Here is a 24,389-nt window from a genome sequence, read left to right on the forward strand (position 1 = left end):
ACGATCCACTGGCTGGGAAATTGGCTCCGTGGTCGGATCCAGAGGGTTGTAATTGATGGCAGTCACTCATCATGGTGCCCTGTGACCAGTGGGGTCCCTCAAGGCTCTGTCCTGGGACCCATACTGTTCAACAGCTTCATTAATGATGTGGACATTGGAGTCAGGAGTGGACTGGCCAAGTTCGCCGATGACACCAAACTTTGGGGCAAAGCATCCACGCCAGAAGATAGGCGGGTGATCCAGGCTGACCTGGACAAGCTCAGCAAATGGGCAGATGAGAACCTGGTGGTGTTTAACACCGAAAAATGCAAGGTTCTCCACCTTGGGAGGAAAAACCTGGAGCATCCTTATAGGCTTGGCAGTGCTATGTTGGATAGCACTACAGAAGAAAGAGACTTGGGGGTCATCATTGACCACAAGATGAACATGAGCCTGCAATGCGATGCTGCGGCTAATAGAGCGACCAAAACGCTGGCTTGCATCCATAGATGCTTCTCGAGCAAATCCCGGGACGTCATTCTCCCCTTGTACTCGGCCTTGGTGAGGCCGCAGCTGGAGTACTGCGTCCAGTTTTGGGCTCCACAATTCAAAAAGGATGTGGAGAAGCTTGAGAGAGTCCAGAGGAGAGCCACGTGCATGATCAGAGGTCAGGAAAACAGATCTTACAATGATAGGCTGAGAGACATGGGACTCTTTAGCCTGGAAAAGCGTAGGCTCAGGGGTGATCTGATGGCCACCTATAAGTTTATCAGGGGTGACCACCAGGATCTGGGGGAACGTTTGTTCACCAGAGCGCCCCAAGGGATGACGAGGTCGAACGGTCACAAACTCCTGCAAGACCGTTTCAGGCTGGACATAAGGAAGAATTTCTTTACTGTCCGAGCCTCCAAGTTCTGGAACAGTCTGCCAGCGGAGGTGGTTCAAGCACCTACATTGAATACCTTCAAGAGTAAATTGGATGCTTATCTTGCTGGGATCCTATGACCCCAGCTGACTTCCTGCCCTTTGGGCAGGGGGCTGGACTCGATCTCCCGAGGTCCCTTCCAGCCCTGATGTCTATGAAATCGCGCACATGCCTCCCTTGTGCACAGCCCTTGCCACTACTGGTGGCAGAAGGCCCTTGGGGCACTCATGGCCCCTGTGGCAGGAGCACCCCCTGAAAGTACACATGCTGGTGAGCCCCAGGACTGTACATGGCTACCATCGTGCATGCCTTGCATACAGTTGCTGGGTTCTCCACCCGATCCCCATGCCAGGGTGTGGGGGCGGGGAAAGTCCTGTATAGTGAAGCTGTTATGGGGCTTCGCTGGGACGGCAGGTAGAGGGGCAGTGCCAGCCCAGCTCCATAGTGCCTTTCCCCATAACCTGCACGTGGCACTGGGCAGGGTCGGGCTGCTTGGTCCATTCTGCAGGGCTCCCCAAAGAAAGTGAGGCAGACTAATATAATAATAACCATATGAATGGGAATCAAGGAACTGTGTTACTGACGTCTCTTTTTGCATACTCCTGTAACTTTTGGCATGCCCTGAAGCCCTGGAAACAATCCCTTTTGTAACTTGGGATTCCATTTTTTGTGTGTTTTTTCTATTTAAAAAAAGGGGGGGGGAATTCTAGGTTGTTAGGCAGATTCCTATTCATCTTTCTTATCTCTTCCTCTTCTTTTCTATTGCCGTGGACAGCAGTAATATATATAGTTATCACCCTAACCTTTACAAACTTGATCATTAGTTTTGGCACTTTAGTGATCTTTGACTGGTGAGATCAGTAAGTTCTGTTGTTGATTATGAAGTGTTCAGATTTGTCTTCTACTTGCATATGCTTCTCGCCCAAACCTCTTTGCTGCTACAGAATTATAACACTACAGAAAGTTCCTTAAAATTAATTACAAACTGACTGAAGTGCAGTGAGATGGCTAAGAGAAACTACTAGTTGTAGAGTTGAGACCTTTGAGAAGTAACATTGTTAAGAAATCAAATACCCCCAAGTGGCATATGATTAGTTCATCAGAACTCCTCATTGGAAGCCAGTGGTCCTCACTGCTGGGAGGGGAAGGTGCCAACTGGCAGAGTGGCACAAAGGGTAGCAGACCAGATAGCAGCTGCCCCCTTGTCCTTCCTTCCCCTCTGCTGGGGCTTCTCTGCCAGTTGGGACCAAGGGGCAGGGCAGCATGAAGGGCAGCCATTAATCAAGATAGCGGCTGTCCCCTTGTACCTCCGCCAGTCAGCGCTGAGGGGCAGAGCTGCATGAAAGGCAGCCAGCAGTCAAGAAATGAGTGCAAACAGTCAAAAAGTCTGAGGCTGAATCAGTTCAATCTTTGCAGTTTAGTTTAAGTTGCATAGATTGAACTGATTTAAGCAAAAGAACAGACATTTACTTCTGATTCTAGAAATGCAGCCACACGCCTGCAGTGGCCCAGGCCAGAGTCTGGGGGATTTTAGAGTACACCTCGTGACTTGGCTGGAGCAGACAGCTTTGGCCAAGGCTGACCTACCTACCCTGCAAGGTGGGGGAGGTTGCAGGAGAGGTGCAAAGCAACCTGGGGTACTGTGACTTAACTTGAACCTGGAGGGAACCTGGGACAGAGTTCAATAAAACGATTTAACCTAAATAAGTGACATCTAATACTACATCCATTCAGGTTTATCTTAAACTGGTTTTGAAAGCATTTTATGTGCGTTGAAGTTCTGTTGTGTTGCAGATTACACAAAATAGGCGTTGCGAACTGTGAGCAGGTTGCAAAAAAACCCTTTGCCTCTCCACAATTTAGGTAGATACCTAATTATATAAAAATAGATAATTGAATAAAAGATAGAGACTGTTTGTTCCCCTAATCTCTTGTGCAGATATTATGAAGACTTTTCATTTCTCATTGAAAGGCGTTAACCTTGCAAATCACTCCCCGTAGTAGTCCATCAGAACTCTAGGGTAAGATGGATTTGTTTTGTATGGCTCTTACCTTCTTTAAAACATGTTTGAAGTAACTACCTGCTAGTATATTAGGGCTGTAACAAACTAGTGAAATAAAATTAGAGTCCTGGCATAGAACTGCTCATCTTTCAGGAATTCAAGGACTGTGTTTAATTTGACAGTGTAGAAGGAGAGAAAGCTGGGAGAACCGTTTTTTGGGGGAGAGCATTGTTTTATTTATTTTGTTTTTTGCCTTGTTTTCCTGGTTAATCAAACATAATGTGAACATGTAGATGTAATTCACAAAATCCCTACTCAAACCCTTATTGCTGCTACCTACTCAAATGCAGTCTGTCCCACATCTTGGTCATTTATCAAGCTCATATTCTTCCATGTTCCCAGTCATGGATTACTCACTATAATGGTACAGAATGTGTTGTTGGGTCTGAATGTGTGCTGTTTAGCAGAAACAAACAGGTGTGTGCAGCTGCAATGACAGTTCAGTTGCTATTTCACATCCTTTTAAATCGCTCATAACTGAATTTAAGTGGAATAGCAAATTGTTTCTGCAGATGCCTGTTTTGTGCTCAGGGGTCAGTTAGAAAAAGATGGCTTAAAAGCCTTTTTTAAATGCCTGCATAATGCATCCTACCTTAAGTACATTGAGTCTTAATTGAAGATTTTAAACTTACTAATGTTTAGTGGTGGTATTAGTCTTCACTTTTAAGGTAAATGAAAGTTGCTTTTGTTTTGGTTTCCTTTTGCATATTTTTAGTAAACCTACAACAAGTTTAGCATCTGTCTTGTAGGTGAATAGATGAAATTTTATTCCATTAATCTGCTAAAACAAAGTTTCTTCTGATTTAAAGGCAGTATTTGGTGTTCAAGAAATATTTTTCAGCTATTGTTTTGAAATAATAAAATCCTGTTTATATTCCACAGATTTATTTTTTTGTGTGGTGGTGGTGGTAATTTTTGTTGGATTTTTCTCCCCCCTCCCCTCTCTCTATCTCCAGTCTTCACGAGGAAATCATTGACTTCTACAAATATATGTCTCCTAGAGCTGAAGAAGAGAGGATGCGAATGGAAGTGGTGAATAGGATAGAAAATGTTATTAAGGAACTCTGGCCCAATGCAGATGTGAGTAGGACTCGGCATGATTTTAAAGCTTCTTCTCTTTATGATTTTTTTGTTCATTTATGTAAACAATTTTCTTAATTAAAAGATCACCTTTTCTAATGAGGATCGTGATATTAATAATAATTATTATTACTGCCATTGATATTAATAATGATGATAGTGATAATGTTTTCTAGCCAAATATAATATACAATGATTGTTTTTCCCTGGAAGCAATGCACTTGAACATGGCATTTTAAAACAATACAGTAACAAAGGCCCTGTCCTAAGGATCTAAATTAGCTATACTACAGAAAAAGAAAGGGCATGAAATGTCATTAAGTTTTCATGTATTTTGTTGTCTTTATACCTGCAATGTGTTACTTAGGAGCAGGAGGTTAGCATTAATGCAGAGGTAGGTTGGTTTTTAGAGGGAGTAGCTTGATGGCAATAATGATACAAGACAGGGTCAAACGTATAAGCCCCTGGGGGCCACACTAGTGGGACTGGTTGCAGCACAGGCCACACCAGGCATCCTATGTGGACACTCTTTTGACCACTGCTGTGCTTGGCCATGCAGGCAACTCTTCGCTGCTGGTGCTGCACTGGGTACCTCTCCCCCCCACTGCTGCTCTGTGCAAGTGCAATCCCCTCCTGCCACAAAATGTGCCTGCATTATACCCTGGTACTCAGCCCCAATTTCCTCCTCTCTTCCCCCCAGCATGGCCCAGACTCACCCTCAGCTCCCTGTGCTGCTGCACTGCCCCACCCCTTGGGGTAGAGGCAGGAAGCTGCAGTGGAGCCTAGAGTAAGGGTTGTCCAGCTGCATGCCACTCCCCTCTTCACATCCGGCCACTGGGGGTACACTGCCTCATGTCTGGCTGCTGGGGTTACACTGATTCAAAAAGGTTGAAAACCCCTAGTCTAAAAACTCCAGCTGCTGTGCAGCCAGAACAATTAGAGGAGTCATGGCTGGTTAGGATCCTGTGGGGCACATACAGTGTTCTGCATTCTCAGTTTTTATTTAAAAAAAAAATCAAAAAAAAAAAAATCCATGATTCTTTTGGGCTTTGTCTTTCGAAACATAAAAACCAGGATGAATCAGGATAAAAGAAAGAAAAACAAATTAGTTTAAATCAGCAGTGAGGGAGTAAGGCTCCTGAGACTAGGGAAGAGGCAGGGGGAAGTGCGTGGCTCAGCCCATCAAGGGTGGGAGAGTGTGGCTCTTGCTGGCAGGGCTGCAGGCTGGGGGGGCACGTGCCCCCAGATGGGTGGTAGGAAGCACATGGCACCGTGCCCTGCCTTTCTTCCATGGCTGTGTTTGTGCCTTTCCCCCCTGCTGCAGCAGCCTGCTGCCGGGCTGCCCTGGCATTTGGGGGGAGTGGGTAGTGGCACGTGGCTAGATGTTGGAGGGGGGGAACGAGAACTGACCCCAGCACCGGCACCTCCCGCCCTGCCTGGAGTCAGAGCCAGGAACCCTGCGCCCCTAGGCAGCAGCTCCAGCCCTGTGGGCCCATGTGGAGTGGCTGGGTGCAGTGCCTGATGCAGGGAGTGGGGCTAGGCTCTCCCTGCTGCCTCCCCCCCCCACCCCCCCGGTGTTTCAAAAGACAAAGCCCAAAAGATTCATGGATTTTTTTTGGTGCCTGGGGCAGGGCCATAACTGGAGTCGCCAGGGTGCAGCTTGGATCTGCTTGCCCTGGGAGGGATTCCCATGGTCCGTCCTGCCTCACCTGAGGTCAGAGCCAGGAGCCCCACACCTCCAGGCAGCAGCTCCAGCCACCCTTCCCTGGCCCCTGCTCATCTACTGCCACGCCACTGTCTCCTGCTCCCCACTCTGCAAGCAGCTGCCGCCACCACTCCTCCTTTCCAACCAGCTGGAGACCTGTGCCTCGGGTAACTGAGCCATTCCCCATTCGTGCCAGTTAACAGGGATTTGAACTGAAAAACAGGTGTAAATCAGTAAAAACTGAATGACTTGGAAAAAAAAAATCGGGGGATTTATCAGTGAAAATTGGTAAAGACTGAGAATGTGGAACACTAGGCACATATTACCCCTTTGTGCAATTCCAGTTGGATAGCCCTGATATAAGAGATACTGGTGTAGGCAAACAAGAAAGAATCCAAAATTAACAGATACCTCTGTTAAACTGTAATATGTAAGATAACGAATATAATTAAACAGACCTGTAAAGTGTCTTGTCACAGAAGTTTTTGCAACTCTAGCATCTTAGAGCTACGGGTCCATGAAATAAGCCTACTAGCTATAGCGGAAGAATATATGTGATGGAACATCTACAGAAAATGTTTTAAACAATTTCATATCAGATTTGATTTATCAGATTTTTTTCAATTGAAAAGAATCTGGTTTTTTTGTGAATAGCTAGTGGGGCTAGTAAAATAGTGGGGGAAAATGGTTGGCATATTCCATTTCCATGGTCTTTATCCAACTTATTTGTAAATTAGCATTTATCCAATCATAAAACTACCTGAATACTGCAGATTTTTTTGGTTTGAATAATATTTTTGACAAATGCTCGTGAAATTTAATGAAATGATGTATTGTTGAACACTGTCTTCAATATGTTTCCTCTACCTTGTATCTTCCTATGTTTCTTTTAATCTTGTTTCTTTTCCTGCTGTTTCTTTTTTTCTCTCAAACCCCTTTCTGCTCTACTTCCTTGTCCAACTTATCTTGTTACACTCCACCTCCTGCCATCTAACCTTAAGGCTTTGAAGTTTAACCAGAATCCAGAGGACTGTGTATATTTAACTCATGCAGATACATAAACAATGAATGGCTCCTCTGCTTAGGGACAATACCTATGCAAAGCCAATTCTCATTGTCATCCAGATTCTGGGACATCAGATGGCTGGAGTTTCTATTCTCAATGGAATGGGCATAGTATAAAAGGGACTTAAAGCTTTTTATCTGCTGGGAAAAATAAGGTAGACATGTCTTCCAGAACCATGATTACTCATGTATCCTAATGCATATATGCAGGCCATTATTGACCCCAACACTCAGATAGGGCTGAGAAGTAGCAGAAACGTTATCTCAAGGTGCCTTTCCCAGTTCCAGATGCAAAGAAATCTGTGGTACTGGAGAAAGAACCCTAGATTAAGAGATCCTGTTGGAGATCCTCCTGGCAGAACCATTTCCCAAGGAACATGTTCCCCTGGAGGTCACGTGTTGTGAACAATACAGTGTGATGCTCCTTTTGTAGGTGTATCATATCCAGCTTCTAGTCTTGAGTGTGCAGCCATCTGCTGTGTTTATTTGTAACGACAACTTGTCAGATCTAGAAGATGGTAATACCCCCACTACTAATGTGCTAGGAAAAAAGAGTAAAGGAATGTTATGCCTCTCTGTGTAGTCCCTTCCTTTAGAACTTGCTTATAGGTTTACCTAATGATTTTTCCCCTATATTGTACTAATGTCTGTCATATTGCTCGGGTCAGATCCAGTCTACAGTTAGATTTGGCATCTAAATATAGCAGATCCAGCAAGTTGCCATACTCTTCCATGATTAAGGGAAGAAATGTGCATGTTGCTATACCATTCTCAACCTTTTTAGATTTGCAAAATGTCAGCTTTTAGTTTTCTATCTTTTCTTGACTACAGAAAAATAATTTTATGTTGCAAAGAATTCAGAAAGATCACAACTGTGGATTTGTGTGTGAAATCTCTGAGTTTATCTTGTGAATCATGTTTGCAAACCTAACAGTGCTGAACACTGTGGTACCCTGAGGCACCCTTGAAAGGATTTTAAGGCACCCTGGTTGAGAATCACAGATACACTTATAGACGAACAGGATTCTAGCCCTGTTCAGATATTAATAAATGAGCCTGACATGGCTAATTGACTGAGATGACTTATATCCCTGTTAGTGAACAGCCCTATTTGCTTTTTTCCAGTCATTACTGGAAGAGCAGTGTGCTTGCTATAGCAAGTAGCTATTTCCCGCTAGAGGTCTGGGATGGCTTCTCTCGTAACACCTGAAACTGAAATCCATTTAAAGTTCCTAGTGAAAAGAAACAATGCCACAATCTGTCTCACACTCTGAGGGAAGAGGCTGTGATGCCAGGGGAGTATCAAGAAAATGATCTAAAGAGGGAGGACCTAGACCTCTTCAGTTGGGCTTGGAGGATTATACCTGTATGTATAATACAGTATGCGGTTTTATTCCAGAAATTAGTTGATCTCATGGTAGTCTCTCTCCTGTAATAGCATGACAAGCATTTTCACTGTTGTCAATATTCTTGAGGCTTTCAAAGAATAAAATTATGCCACCAATAATTTTGCCTTCCAAACCAACAAAATTGGGATAGTTCACTTTTGTATCAATATAAGCAATATCAAAGGAGACAGATTAAATAAACCGATCTTCACATGTAGGGCTTTCACTTTTCATACTTGCTCTTCTATCTTGTTAGTGGTAGCTATAGTTGTCTAGTCTAAAGAGACTGCAGAGACGCTGCTTCGTGGTGGCTGAGTTTATCCTTGTTCCAGAGGGATTGGGTTTCTGGCAGCTGGCCACTTGGGGGGAGTGGAAGGGCAGAGATTTGTGGGCCACAGATTGCAAGGTTGCAAGCTGCGGCCTGTGCTGGCAAAAGGTTGCCAACCTGCTGTAGATGATAGTGTAGTGTTGCAGCTCGTGGCTTGCAAATTATTGCTCTCACATTTTAAAAACTTTGCATATATTTCCAAATTAAGATGTTGAGCGTAAACAGATTAAAACTTTAAAGGATTACAACAATAAATTCATTACATAAAATGCAATTTAGAAATCAATATCACTTCACCTACCAATTGGATATTAATTCTTTGTGTTTTGTGAGGAAGCCTCAATATTTTAATCAATCACAATTTGATTCATATAATTTCAAATTAGAGTTGCACTGAGATTTAAATGTTATGTATAATTTGACAGTGAAACACCAGAAGTCAGGTGTAACCACCCTAAATGTGTATTACAATCAAGTATGTGTACCAAGGAAAGATAAACCAATCTTAAACTGTAACTTTATTTATAGAAGTTAGCAATTGTGTCATTTGCTCTCTTACTCGAGGGGAATGTGCTTAGAAGGAAACATTCCTAGCAAGTGAGAACTGTTCTTGGCATCAGCAGTTCCACCATAAGAAAGGCTTTAATTACATTGAAGCAGAACAACACTAGTGGTTTAAATGGAGACACTTAAAATCAAAGAATTTGACAAAATGAACATTAAATCTTGCTAGTATCTGAATTTACAAGAGCTCTCCTGTAGTGCAATTGAGGGTAAGTGTGTCGCATTATCTTCAATCATGCCCAAATATTAGCATAGTCCTCCTTGTAGGCCTTAGAGTAGTCGATATTGCATACCTTGTGCATTGCAATTATGATAATACCATAATTGGATGCAGCACAGGAAGTGGAAAACTTAACTCTGTACAAAACAAACAGTGAGGTTTTTTTTTAGAGTTTATGTTGGGAGAGAAGGATTATAAACCAGCTTTGGAAATTTTCCTCTTGGGCCACTGGCAAGTTGAAGAGGATTTTTTTTTTTTTTTTTTTTTTTTTTTAAAGCTCTGCATTAACTCGAAGTTTGTCAGGATCTGTTTGGTGCATGGGTTGTGTCCAGAAATACTCTGGTAAAGGTTTCCTCAGAAGCATTAGTACTGTATTTTATTGCGTCCATGTCTAAGAATTCAAGGCAGAATACTAAAAATATGTGCACTGAGGAAAAGAAGTCCACTGTGGCATTACATACTATATCAGCAGTTTGCAAACAAAAACAAACATTTGTCCCTATATAAGGTAAAAAATAACGTATGCTACTAGTAGTACTTCTTACAGCACGAATTTTACTGTCTCTGCTGTTCTTGTGAAGTAAATCCTGTCATATTCCATATTTGGGATGGCTTACAGATATAAATGGCAGGAGAACTAAAGCACTTCAATTTTTGTTTGATTGTTAAGCATTGGTTTCCTTTAGTTTTTTTTTTTAAATGTTTCTCGTATTACTCATTGTTGTGGTGTTGAGATATAAATACATGTTGCTCGCTTTTTCTACAAAGGTCACATGCATTCCATTGCTAAGTTTCATTCACTATTTCTGACCAACTTGTCTCTTACTTGTATGCTACATAATATTTTTCACTCCCTAATGTTTTTTTGGTGCTGTGTGAGGGTAGATTTGGGTATTCCTTTGCCTTTTGGGCCATTTGTTTTACTGTGTAAGAACTTTTCACTCTGTGTTGTTGGCAGAAGTAATGGCTTGTCTGGACCCTAGTGGAGTCAGGTAGAGATTTTGTTGATTCTTTAGTACATGGGTTATAAAGCTGTCAAGTTCATTTAAAAATCTGGATATCAGTTTCAGTTGGCTTGAAAGGAGCCATTGCTCATACATAGTCGCGCATATGCTCGCTCTCCTCCTCTTCTCCCCCCCACCCCCGTCTCTGAACATAACAATTTACAAATTCTTACAGAAGAGTATGTAAAAATGGCTTTTTAGGGTAAGAAAAAAAAAAGGAAAGGCATAGTAACTTAAACTCTGAAAAATACTTTGTTTTTCCAAATGATATATTTAAAATATCAAGTCACTTGCAAAATTTTTCTTTTATGTAACCATAAAAATAATACCTTGTGCGGAATATTAAAATACAAATGGCCATTTGAAATAGCTGAGGGAAAAACATCAGTACACGAGATGTGCATCACAGCAGTCTGTGTGCTTCTGTAGGGAGGTCTTGCTGAAGATTAGACAAAGTATGGAGACTTACTTGTTGTACCAGTAACATACCATAGAGAGTGGGAGCCAAACGCTGACCAGCCCTTGTGCCCTTCTGAGTTAATTGGAGCCATATGCAGACATTCGGTTTCTCTTGTGAGAGTTGCTGGTCTATGAGGAGAAACCGCAAGTATGCAGATCGTTCAGGCTCTTACTCCCAGAGCAGAAATGGCTACTCCAGGAGAAAAATAACTTGGATTAAGTCACTTCTAGGAGAGTTTCTCCTGCGAGAGGGACTATCTACACATTCTCTTCTGGGAGATGCTGCAGCAGTCTTCAAGCATCCCAGCATGCTTTTGCTCTCCTCCAACCTCCCGGAAGACATTCTGTCATTCCCTGGACTCTACTGGAAGAGAACATACCCCTTCATGATTTCCTCATTAAGTAACAGGGAGACATGGGCTGACCCTGGGCATTCTGTATCAGCCAGTCAGGGCTGCCTTGTGCACTGCTGCGATGCTGAGATGCGTGTACAGAGTCCCCCTGGCTGTGCAATATCAGCACTGTTAAGCTGTTTGCTCCTCAGGGTCTCAGCATTTAAATGTGTGTTTAGGGGTCTCTGAGCAAGTTTTTCTACCAGAAAATCAACCCTGGGAGAAATCTTCCAGATAATCTGAACATGCGTATGTAGCCAGAACATAGTTTTGGTCAAACCATATTCAATACAAGTTCGCAATGAACTTTTATTATAAGTAATGATTAAACACAGCTACATCAAAGAGACAAACAAACATAGTATATTTATGGATCCGTAAGAAATTATTGGAGTTTGTGTTTAGCTGAGAAAAGAGACCTGTGTATATCATTTTCCATGCACTTTGGAAAAGATTGGATCTTTTCAAAATCCTGTCTTTAAAAAATTCCAGAGTTGCGATCTGTAAAATCACATTTTAAAAACACACGCCAGTCTTGCATAATAGAATCATAGAAAATTAGGGTTGGAAGGGACCTCAGGAGGTCACCTAGTCTCAACCCCCTGCTCACAACAGGACCATCCCCAACTAGATCATTTCAGGCAGGGCTTTGTTGAGCTAGGCCTTAAAAACCTCCAAGGATGGAGATTCCACCACCTGTCTAGGTACACGTTCCAGTGCTTCACCACCCTCCTAGTGATAAAGGTTTTCCTAATATCCAACCTAAACTTCCCTTGCTTCAACTTGAGACTATTGCTGTTTGTTCTGTCATCTGCCACCGCTGAGAATAGTCCAGCTCCATCCTCTTTGTAACCCCCCTTCGGGTAGTTCATAGAATCATACAAGTAGGGTCGGAAGGGACCTTGTAGATCTTCAAGTCCGACCCCCTGCCTGGGCGGGAGAAAAAGACTGGACTCAAGTGAGTCCAGCCAGGTAGGCATCAAGCCTCTTCTTAAAGATCCCCAGGGTAGGAGCCAGCACCACTTCCCTTGGAAGTTGGTTCCAGACCCTAGCCGCCCTGACTGTGAAGTAGTTCTTGCGGATGTCTAATCTAAACCTACTCTCTAATAATTTGTGTCTGTTGTTCCTTGTCATGCCAGGGGGCGCTAGGGAAAACAGTGTCTCCCCCAAACCCTTCTGGTCCCCCCTAGTGAGTTTATAGACAGTCACCAGGTCCCCCCTCAGCCTTCTCCTGTGAAGACTGAACAGGTTTAGGTCCTGCAGTCTTTCATTGTAGGGTCTGCCCTGTTGTCCCCTGATCATGCGGGTGGCCCTCCTCTGGACCTTTTCAATGTTGTCCACATCCCTCCTGAAATGGGGCACACAGAACTGGATGCAGTACTCCAGCTATGGCCTGACCAGTGTCACATAGAGGGGCAGGATCACCTCCCTGGCTCTACTTGAGATGCACCTGTGGACGCATGACAAGGTCCGGTTAGACCTGCCAACCGTGACCTCGCATTGTCAGCCCATGTTCATGTTGGAGTCAATAATGGCTCCAAGATCCCTTTCTGCCTCCGTGCTCTCAAGAAGGGAGTTTCCCATTCTGTAAGTGTGCTGCTGGTTTCTACTGCCTAAGTGCAGCACCCTGCACTTGTCAGTATTGAAACGCATCCTGTTTGTCAGCCCACCCCTGTAACCTATCGAGATCTTGCTGCAAGCTTTCCCTCCCTACTAGCGTGCTCACCTCACCCCAAATTTTGGTATCATCAGCGAATTTAAACAGGTTGCATTTCACCCCATTGTCCAAATCGCTGATGAAGAAATTGAACAGTGCAGGCCCAAGGACCGAGCCCTGGGGGACTCCGCTACCTACTTCCCCCCAGGTTGAATATGACCTGTCCACCACCACCCTCTGAATATGACCCTTGAGCCAATCTGCAATCCATCTGACTGCGTAGGCATCAATGCCACGGTCACCTAGTTTTTTAATGAGGATGGGGTGGAAGAGGGTGTCAAAGGCCTTGCTGAAGTCCAGAAAGACTATGTCCACAGCGACACCTGCATCCATTGCCTTTGTGAGCTGATCATAAAAGGCAATCAGGTTGGTCTGACATGACCTGCCCCTAATGAAACCGTGCTGGTTGCCCTTGAGCATCATCCCTGAAGCCGGCCCATCACAGATGTGCTCCTTGAGGATCTTCTCAAAGAGTTTCCCAAGGATAGAGGTAGACTGATGGGCCTATAGTTGCTTGGGTCCTCTCTCTTCCCTTTTTTGAAGATGGGGACCACGTTAGCCATCTTCCAGTCATCTGGCACCTGGCCCAAGTACCACGAGCGGTCATAAAGCCATGCCAAGGGTCCTGCAATAACCCCAGCTAGCTCCTTCAGCACCCTGGGGTGGAGAGCATCTGGACCCACTGACTTGAACACGTCCAGCTCCTCCAGAAGCTCTCTAACCTGGTCCTCCCCAACCTGAGGTCTGGAGGTGTTCCCCTCAAGTCCGTCTGGCATCACAGCGGGGAAGTCCCGGTGCCTGCACAAGAAAATGGAGGTGAAGAATTGGTTAAAGAGTTCCGCTTTCTCCTCTGGCGCAACCACCAGATTGCCCAGTGTATTTTGCAGGGGCCCCACATTATCCAGTGCCTTCTTCATCCTCCCTATATATTTGAAAAAGGACTTTTTATTATCCTTGATCTTGGACGCTAGTCCTAGCTCTATGTCTGCCTTAGCTTTCCTGACAGCCCCCCATACAGGCTCGAGCAGAGCAGTTATACTCCTCTTTGGAGATAGCATCCCCCTTCCACTGGGTGTACGCTGCTTTTTTGGAAGCAGGCATTCCCGGACGCCCTTGGTAAGCCGGGGGGGCTTTCGGGCACTCTTGCCCCCCTTGCTTCTTGTCGGGATGGACTCCCCTTGGGCCCTGAGTATCGTTTCCTTAAGTTAGTTAAAGGCTGCTGTCATATTCCCCCATCGTCTTCTTTTCCTCAGAGTAAATAAACCCAGTTCCCCCAGCCTCTCATCAGAAGTCATGTGCTCCAGCCCCCTAGCCATTTTTGTTGCCCTCTGCTGGACTCTCTCTAACTTGTCCACATCCTTTCTGTAGTGGTGTGTCCAAAGCTGGACACTCTACTCCAGATATGGCCTCAGCCGTGCAGAATAGAGGGGAATGATTACTTTCCCCGATCCACTGGCAACGCTTCTACTAATGCAGCCCAGTATGCCGTTAGCCTTCTTGGTAACAAGGGCACATTGTTGAGTCATACCCAGCTTATTGTCCCCTGTAACCCCCAGGTGCTTTTCTGCAGAGCTGCTGCTTAGCCAGTTGGTTCCAAGCCTATACTGGTGCATGGGGTTGTTCCATCCCAAGTGCAGGACCTTATTGCACCTCATAAGATTTCTTTTGACCCAATCCTCCAATTTGTCTAGGTCACCGAATCCTAGCCCTATCCTTCAGTGTATCTGCTACTCTCCCCAGCTTGAAGTCATCTGCAGACTTGCTGAGGGTGCACTTCATCCCACCTTCCAGATGATTAATGAAGATATTGAACAAAACTGGTCCCAGGGCCAAACCTTGGGGCACTCCACTTGATACTGGCTGCCAACTAGACGTCGAGCCATTGATCACTACTTGTTGAGCCTGATTATCCAGCCATCTTCCTGTGCACCTTGCACTCCATTCATCCAGCCCATACTTCCTTAGCTTGCCCACAAGAATGCTGTGGGAGACTGTATCAGCAGCCTTGCTAAAGTCAAGGCATGTCACATCCATTGCTTTTCCTGCATCCACAGAGCCAGTTATCTCCTCATAAAAGGGAATCGGGTTAGTCAAGTATGACTTGTTCTTTGTGAATCTATGCTGACTGTTCCTGATCACCTTCTTTTCCTCTAAGTGCTTAAAATGGATTCCTTGAGGACCTTTGTGATTTTTTTTCCTGGGACCGAGGTGAGGCTGACTGGTCTGTAGTCCCCTAGATCCTCCTTCTTCTCTTGCTTCAAGATGGGTACTATATTTGCCCTTTTCAGTCATCCGGGACCTCCCCCGTTCACCATGAGGTTTCAAAGATAATGGACGGTGGCTCGGCAATCACATCGGCCAACTCCTGTAGCGTGGACTTGTACGCATCCAGCTCTTTGAAATAGTCTCTAAACTGTCTTTTCAACACTGAGATCTACTCATTTTTTCCCCAAACTGTGCTGCCTGGTGCAGTAGTCTGGGAGCTGACCTTGTGTGTGAAGACTTAGGTGAAAAAGGCACTGAGGATCAGCCTTTTTCTCCTCATCTATGACTTAGGCTCTCTCTCCCATTCAGTAAGGGACTCGTACATTCCCTGACCTTCCTCTCATCGCTAACATACATATAGAAACCCTTCTTGTTACCCTTCATGTCCCTTCCTAATTTCAACTCCAACTGCACTTTGGTCTTACTGATTTCACCTGCATGCCTGAGCAATACTCTTCCAGTATTGGACAGTTGTGTGTCCAAGCTTCCACTTCTTGTAAGCTTTCTTTTGTGTTTAGGTTCACTGGAGTCTTCTCTGATAAGCTGGTCACCTGCTATATTTGCTATTCTTTCTGCACATTTGGGATAGTTTGTCCCTGCACTCTCAGTAAGGTTTCAGTAGAATACAACTAGCTCTCCTGGACTCCTTTCCCTTTCAGACTGGCCTTCCAGGGAATCCTGCCCATTGGGTCATAAAAGCACAAAAAGTAATTGAAATAGTAATTTTTTTCCTCACTATTTTCACCTGGTTTTCTAATGTTTTTCTCTTTAGACAGCGTAAACTAAATTTGAACTTAAATATGGATCAGTTTTTATAAAGAGATTTTTTTTCCATTTTAAAAATTTAAATTGGGGGTTTACAATGGAAAAGCTAATAAAGCTGTTAACATCATTTCATATACTTGCATTAGAAATATATGTTTTTATTTTAATTATGCTATTTGAAATCTGCTTACTAACACAAATATTTGTAGGTCTAGTGGCTGATTGTAGTAATAATACAGTCCAGCAATCGGCCACTAGACCTACGAATATTTGTTCAATTAGTTACATGTTTAAATTACTATATCATAAACCTTTTTGTTCATAATGTGCAGTTCAGGACTATCAACTACCTATAGAGGGTTGCAGTAGTCAAACTTTAGTAAACAATATGCCTTCTGGCAACTTCAGAATTTTTTAAATTAAATAACGTTTTTTGTGTTTCAGGTGCAGATATTTGGAAGTTTTAAAACTGGTTTATATTTACCAACAAGGTTAGTAGTTTTTTTTGTATCTCTATTCGAGTAGGGTTTCAGGGTCCTGTGTTCTGTCCATTTATCTTCCGTCTCCTCATGCTGGAGTAATATGCATGCTGATTTAGGAAAATAGTCGGGTATTGAGCAGATATTCTACCCAAGGAAGTTCTGACTTTTTTAAAATCTCACTATCAGACACAATCATTGCATATATTTTGTATTAAAATATATTCTGAATATACGTTGGCTACCTGCCTGCCTTATTCTTTTGCTGTAGCACTTCCCTACTTTGTCCAGGAGAATTTAGGTGCTTAGTATAGTTAATAAAATAACATTTTAGGTTAACATGATAAGCTATGGATCTTTTGATCTACTTTGTTACCCATTCACAGGCATCAGACTTCCTTTTGATTCATATTTTTTCTTTAATTTCTAGTTGCAAGGTTCAGTGGCCTAGATCTGAGGTTCTCATGTTAAGCACTTGCTGCTGACTGCTTTTGATTCTGTTATTCTAAAAGAGAATCTTTGAATATCCTGTTACATATGCTAGTGTCAAGGGTTTAGTTAGATCAGGGCTGTCCAGCTTCAACCCCTGGGAGCTTCCCACCATTCAGGCCACAGAAGTCTGCCATGTGGCTCTCCCTCCAACCCATTGCTGAATGATGCACCTGCATAGGTGTCCTTCACCTCTGTACCACTTGAGCACGGGAGAATGACTTCCCTCCCCAGCTGCAACATGTGCCCATGTGGACGCCCCCACCACTGCAGTGCACAGCCCCGATTTTTTCTGCCCTGCCTCTTACAGCCCAAACTCTGGTTCAGTGCCCCATACTGTTGCCCTGCCCCCTGGGGCAAAAGCAGGAAGAGGAGGAGTCCTGGAGTCTCTTTGCTGTTGCAGCCAGAGCAAAAAGGGGAACAGTGGCCAGGTGAGAGCCCAAGGGCTGCACATTAACCGCTTATGGGCCCCGTGCAGCCAATGGGCCACCAGTTGGACAGCCCTGAATTGGATGATTGGTCATCTGGTAGGGTCTCTTGTGCTGTCCTGAAAATCTTACGTATGCTCAGTATGTTAAGTGTCCTGTCTATCCTTGTCTAAACCCAGAAAAAAGTTGCTGATGTTTAGCATTGTAACAGGTTTAATGCAAGTTTAGACACAAATGTAGACTGAGACAAGAGTGGTGGTTACCACTTCAGGAAGCCTTTTTTAAAATTCAGTCCGAGAATATCCTGTCTGAAACATACTGAACATGGTCTGTCCTGGTCAGCTAAACGGCATGCAGTTAAAACTGGTGCTGAACTTGCCTTTTGCTATTGCTTATTGTTAGCCATAAGTAATTTGTCTAGTGTGAGTATATTCTCTTTTTACAAGTGGTAAGATTCCTAATGGAGTTTTAGTGAATGAACAAAATCATAGAATTTATATATTTTCTTTTTTCTGCCTCATTGGACAGCAGACCTGAAGTTACAAACCAAAAGGAAATTTAGAATAAAAGTGTACCCTGATGTCTTCACAGGGTCTGAATAAGCTTTCATTTAAGGGAAAAAAGAAAGCAGGGAATATTATGGTCTCCCACCATAGTTTGCATTAATACAGACAACTTTTTAATTTTATGCTATTGGAATCCCCGCCAGTTTAATGTTGGCAGCCTGTGATTCCTTTTATATGTCTTAACCTTGCTGATTCTGAACCTTGCTGCTCTTTCCAAATGCCTGAAACTCAGTGCAGTAGTGGGCAGTTACCAATTATTCAATCAGTAGATTAATCTGTTCCTCTCTAGGCACACACCAGAGAATCTCTCAGCAAGCCTAATATACAGCTCAGACTGGACTCTTGTAGATCTCCCCTTTTTTATGTCTGAAAATATTTTAATTGATAATTCTATTTAGGGCTTGCTACCTTCAACTTCAAAGGCAAAATTTGGAGACTTAATTAAGACATGATAAATAACTAAATACTTATTAAATATGTACTTTTTTTTTTTTCAAATTTTGTATCAGTGTGTATTCAGTGACTAGGTCTGCAATCTCTTGGTTAAGTCTCCCATCCTGGGGATGCCCCAGTGGCATTGCTGGGTAGCCAGTTTGATGCAAAGAAACATGGGAAAACAAATTATTTCCTAGTAGAAGTCAATTAAGAGGCAAAAGTTTCATGCTTTAGAAATTATTCTGATTTATTCACTAAGGCTAAGTACAAACAGTCAAAAAGCCTGAAGCTGAATCGATTCAATCTTTGCAGCTTACTCTAAGCTGTGTAGATTTAATGGATAAGCAAGTGAACAGACGTTCACTTTTGATTCTGGAAATACAGCTACATGCCTGCAGTGGCCCAGTGTGGTACAGCACGCCTCCTTGCTGGGCTGGACCAGACAGCTTGGGCCAGGACTGGCTTGCCCACTGCAGGAGGGGTAGGGTTTGTGGGGAAGATGCAAATCCTGGGATGCTGGGGGGACTATGAGTTAACTTGAATCTGGAGGGGATTTAGGACAGAAATTCAGTTTAACCTAAACCAATGAAGTCTGGTACTATATCCATCCAGGTTTAATTAAACTGGCTTCAGCCATGTTGAAAGCGGTGTATGTGCACTGAATTTCTGTTGCGTTACCGTTTTGAACTGTTTCCAATCACTTATACTGGTTTATGTGCAACTTCTGTTCCCAGCCTAAATTAACTGTTGAAGGTCTGAGCTGTTTTCATACTTTAAACTTTACTTTTTGTCACAATTAGCATTATCAAAGTATCTGATGGTTGCTTCCCATCTGATTTTAAAATATATAACAATTGTTCCTTGTAATCCGAAATGTCTTGTATTATTTTGAAGTTTTTCTTTCTTTTGTTCAAGGGAATTTACAGAGGAACCAATGCTCATGTATGCCACTGAAATGTAACATTAAAAAACAAAACAAAAGCAAAAAACTGGCATTCATGTATATTTTAAATTGACTATCTTTGCAATTTATTTTTTTTTCCAATTTCAGTGATATTGACTTAGTTGTGTTTGGGAAATGGGAAACATTACCTCTTTGGACCTTGGAAGAAGCTCTCAGAAAGCACAATGTAGCGGATGAAAATTCAGTGAAGGTTTTAGACAAAGCAACTGTAAGTTGTTTGTTTGTTTTTGGGTCCCCCAGTTTAATGTTTTTAAAGAGAATTTCTAATTTGGCAAATGTCCTTTGGTAAATGTTTTTACCCGACCTACATTGCTTTGCATACATTCAAAGTCAAATTTGTTTACTTATTAATACATAATACAACTTTATTACTACTAAAGAATCAACCAGGCTGTGGCTTATAGCAGTAATTATATCAGCTACCCTAGTTATAAGTGTACTTATAATGATTCAGAATTAATGTTTTTAGGGGTTGGAAAGGTGATAATATTTAAATAGACAAATTCTATCCTAGATGAGAAACTTGTGCTCAAGTTTTTTAATACATAAATAATTCACTCAGTGAAACTCATTCCTGACCTCTTTTTGAAGCGTCTCTCAAGTCTGTATATCTTCTTTCCAGTCATTGATAGATTTCGTGAGATTTGTATTTTCTTTTGAAAATATTTTCTGAAACCAAAGGTCTTTATTTCTTAATCATTGTCTCCCTCTGGTGTTTTCTTCACTAGAAATGATACTATTTTGACTTTGCAATTACATGTTAGGTAGCCTTCATAAATATTACTATATTATATATAATAGATTTTTAATTTAAAATACTTTGTGTTTGAAACATAAATCATTTAAAGGTATGGGCAAAAAGGAAGTGAGATCTTATTAATTCAGTGCTCTTGTGATCTTACTGTCTTGCTTTGTTTGTTTGTCATCCCCCCTTCCCCCTCGGCTTTCCCTCTGCAAATCTGGAAGACAGTTTGTTTGCTAGTGCAGCTATCTGTAAACCACATTGTAGTATTTAAGTTCAGTAGATCTTGGAAAATAGATTACAGCTGAGATCCCTGTACATTAACTTTAACATTATCTCTTTCCTTTGTCAGGTACCGATTATTAAACTGACAGATTCCTTCACTGAGGTAAAGGTTGATATCAGCTTTAATGTACAGAATGGGGTTAAAGCAGCCCAACTCATCAAAGATTTTATCAAGGTTAGATAATACTTATAGTAGAACCTTTTGAATTATATATCAATTCACTTTATAATAAGAATGGAGTCAAAGAAAAATGTAAAGTCAGGTGTTCAAACACTCTACACTTTTATTCTTTGTTAGTGTGATAGCCAAACAAAGGGGCACAAAAAAAGCAAAAAGTATGTTGCTGCCTGAAAATTCTGGAATGAAGTATTCATGGAAAGTGTACATCTAGAAATATAATCAAGATGATTCATTAGCATTAATATTGAATATATGTTCCCTAGTACCTTGGCAGTTCAAGGCTGTGGGTTGGTGCAATGTTGTAATTAATTTCAGGCCTGTGTATTAGTAAACAGGGTATTCATTATTTAATGGCTACTTTTAGATGAATCTCCATAGCTTAAAAAATGCTGTTAACAAATTTGCTATTAATGACTCTGTCATAGGTTATCTTTGCATGGTATTGCATAACATAGTTTAATTGTCAAGACAAACAAGAAATGAGTTAATATGTGGAAGCTAATTGTTAGGTTTTAATAGGCTTTTTTTTTTGTTAAAACTTTGCAGTCTTTTTGAACTTTCTTTTCTTTTCTCCTAGTGAAACATTTAGATGTACATAGTAAATTCCTTGGTGAAACGGGCAGTAAAATCTGCTCGTTTGATAGGGCACGGCGGTGCCTTTAAATCTAAGGGAATGCTGAGGTGTACTCCTCTAGTGGCAACTCCAACCTCTTTGTTTACTCAAAGCCAAATGGGTCAGTAGGTGAGCTAGCAAGTGAGGTCAGTAGCTGTACAAGATGGATCAAACTATGTAGACTAGTTAACTCGATATAAAGCAGTGACTGAACATACTTGTGACTTAATCCCCAGTCTTCCTTTAAAATCTGACTTGCCGCCTGCTGTGCACTCTTTAGCACTAGGACCATACCCAGCAGCCTTTTGTACTGATAGTTATCCGTAAATATTACAATACCAAAATGAGGTGCAGATCTCTAAATGTTTGACTTCCCTCAGTACATGCCGCATGATCTTGTCTACTGTATTTTGTCAAATACAAGATGACACTGAGTATAATATGACCCTATTCTATATTTTCCATTCTATATATGGAACATTTATAAAGTTGTTATAATATTCCAGGTGTGTACAATCTAATTACTGGAGTGTTGTCTTGAATTCATCCCCTTCCCACTGCTACAGTAGGGAAAACGGTGGCTGCAGGGAGTCAAGTGGCTCCCTTGCCCTCTGCCCTCCATAAGTTCTTACCCCTGCAGCCTTCCCCCTCACCCCCCTCCACTGTCAGACCCTGCTCAGGCTCTGTTCCCTCCTCAAGCACAATGTGGAAGCAAGCTACATGTGACAGTGAGGAGGGGGAAAGAAATAGAGGAGGGCAGAAACTGCACAGAGTAGGGGTTTTCAACCTTTTTTGGTTGTGTACTCCCAGAAGCAGGGAGTCCCCTAGCGGCTTGTCGAGTGGAGGGGGTGGGGAATCCTTCGCGTGCACAGTGGCGAAACCAGAAGTGCCCCCGCTTCTTTGCACTGCTTCCGCATACCCCCTGCGGCCTTCTCAAGTTACCCCCAGGTGTATGTGTACCCCTGGTTGACAACCCCGAGATGACCAATCAGAGTACTCTGGACAGACAGGATAAGCCTGTTATTATTAAAATAGATGGGGCTTTTTTCCCATGCTGATTGGGAGGGTAAAAAACCTAGTCTTATTTCAAGTAAATACAGTATGTCTTTGACTTCTAGAAATGTGTCATACCTGAACAAGAATCTCTGCAACATACCACTAATTACAGCCACAAAGCCTACATAGGTACTACAACAGGGGTGGGCAAAATATGGCCTATGGGGCCCCTAAAAAATTTACTAAATTAAGATTTATTTGCCCCCAGCTGCCTGTCAAAGCTGCCAGGAGCCAGGGGCAGTAGGACCCAGAGGAAGCCTTCAGCAGGCTTGAGCAACTCAACCCTGCCCCACCCCACCCCACCCCCAGCCAGCTTCCTGCTTTTCTGCCCTGCCCTGTTCCAGCACCAGGTGGCTGTGGCTCCCAGCACCAGACCACAGAGCATGGGACTGCTGGTACAGGGAGTGTGTGTGTGTGTGTGTGCGTGCGTGTGTGTTCATAAGGTGAGGCCCACACACGCACCCCACCATATACCTGTGCCCACACCACCCCTCGCATTGCCATACACAAACCCCAGCCTTCGCCCCCCCCCGCATGCAGTCCCCCTCAGACTCTATATCCACGTACACCTACCCACATGCTCCCTCACTCCACATATTCACCCCCCACAATATACAAGACTAAAACCTCGTTTTAAGCTATAGTGCAGTCACTTCTATGTACACTACACAAACGCATATAAATCAGGACAAAAATATTTTTTGAAACCAAATTAATGAATGTTCTAGATGTTTACGTTTAGAGTACAATTTGGTATTTTTCTGGTTCAAACACGAAAGCCTTGCTGAAAGGAGCAAAATCCCTTGCTGAAAGGAGTACTTTCGGGGGGCGCTTTTGGTGGCAAAGGTCAGGGGTTATGGGGCAGAACAAGATGGTGACCGGGGGGGCAGCCCTCAAGAGGCAGGGCTACCCATGCAGCCCTCGACAGCTTGCGAAAACTTGGTAAGCAACCCTCTGCCCAAAATAATTGCCCAGCCCCTGTACTAGAACTAAGGGTACCAGAAATGAAGTTTATCTGCCTAGTTTGGCACCCAGAGCTATATTTAATTAAATAAATCCTCTGGGTCTGCTTGGCATTATTCAGCTCCTCTGAAGGTGGCATCCTGACAGAGATGAAACAGGAAAAATAAAATGCGCCCTTCTCCCAATAGTTTCTACTTGGTCTCTGTGACCAATCTGTAAGTTGAAGCAGGAAAAGGAGATTTTAGGAGTTAGGACATCATTTCACCCTCTATGAGAGACATGAATGGGACAGGGTCCAGACTCTGATTTCTACCTATGGGTCTTACCTTTTGGTGTGCAGACATGGCATCACCAGCCACTAGAGAAATATCAAACTGTGTTTTTGAGACTCAGACTACGGGGAAGCGTTTCATGTAGGAATGAATAACCTAACCCAGCAAGGCTGCCTAGAATGATGAAAGTGCCTCAGCATGGTGAAATTTACAAGAATTAAGATATTCAGTGTTAGTAATGATCAAAAGCAACATGCTCATATTCTGATTGCTCCATCTTTCCAGATGAAACTATTAACCCCTTACAACTGTTAATTGTTGAAGACTGTAGGACCCTTCATGACCTCTTGAAATGAATGACAGACAGTAGGGGTTGAGACATCTGGCATGTTTGCTATGAACTACGTTAACCCCACTCCAGAGTAGAAGTAGAGTGGACAAATTTTGTCCAGCCTTACACAAATGTAAATCACTCTGCTCCAGAGTAACGTTACCCTTTGAAGTAAGGAGTGCCAATTGCAGGAAGTTAGATTGGGAGAACTGGTTGTGTGCTTCCCCCACCCCCATGCTGAAGGTAGCAGTGCAGGGAATGCCTGCGTGTGTGGTGTGTAGTGCTACAGACAGATCTGCAGTGCCACATGCTGCAGGTCCATGCTCATCTGGATGCGGCTAAGATGTCCAAAGATCATTGGTAGGCCTCTGCCTCTTTCTTAGTCACTTATTTCCTTTGGTCATTTTGTACAAGGATATACATTCTGAAAATGACTGAGAAAGCCCTTCCAAAATAAATAAGGTATTCTTATAACTATTCTTTTCAGGAGCTCCTTGTAGCTGTAGCATATGAGAAAATAAAATACTGCTCTCAGGAACCAATTAAAAAAACAAAAAACAAAACAAACACTTATTTAGAAGGAAACTTCTACTCTCCCCACATTGGCCAGAACTTGCTAATGAAGTACAAATGACTCCAGTGAGACAATCTTCCAGTTCATGGACA

At 42.9% G+C, this 24,389-nt stretch overlaps 1 protein-coding gene across 1 annotated transcript in view; it reads left to right on the top strand.

Annotated features, from left to right (window-relative positions):
• The window catches only part of TENT4B (terminal nucleotidyltransferase 4B), a 78,188-nt gene that overhangs the window by 36,636 nt on the left and 17,163 nt on the right, over positions 1–24,389 (top strand). The window contains exons 2-5 of the mRNA XM_090063067.1: positions 3,924–4,047; positions 16,364–16,410; positions 19,368–19,488; positions 20,375–20,482. Coding sequence (XP_089919193.1) covers positions 3,924–4,047; positions 16,364–16,410; positions 19,368–19,488; positions 20,375–20,482 — 400 coding nt within the window. The remainder of the gene's footprint in view (positions 1–3,923; positions 4,048–16,363; positions 16,411–19,367; positions 19,489–20,374; positions 20,483–24,389) is intronic.

This window comes from Crocodylus siamensis, chromosome 9, assembly GCF_052110815.1.
Source record: "Crocodylus siamensis isolate JL-2025a chromosome 9, ASM5211081v1, whole genome shotgun sequence".
Taxonomy (NCBI): domain Eukaryota; kingdom Metazoa; phylum Chordata; order Crocodylia; family Crocodylidae; genus Crocodylus; species Crocodylus siamensis.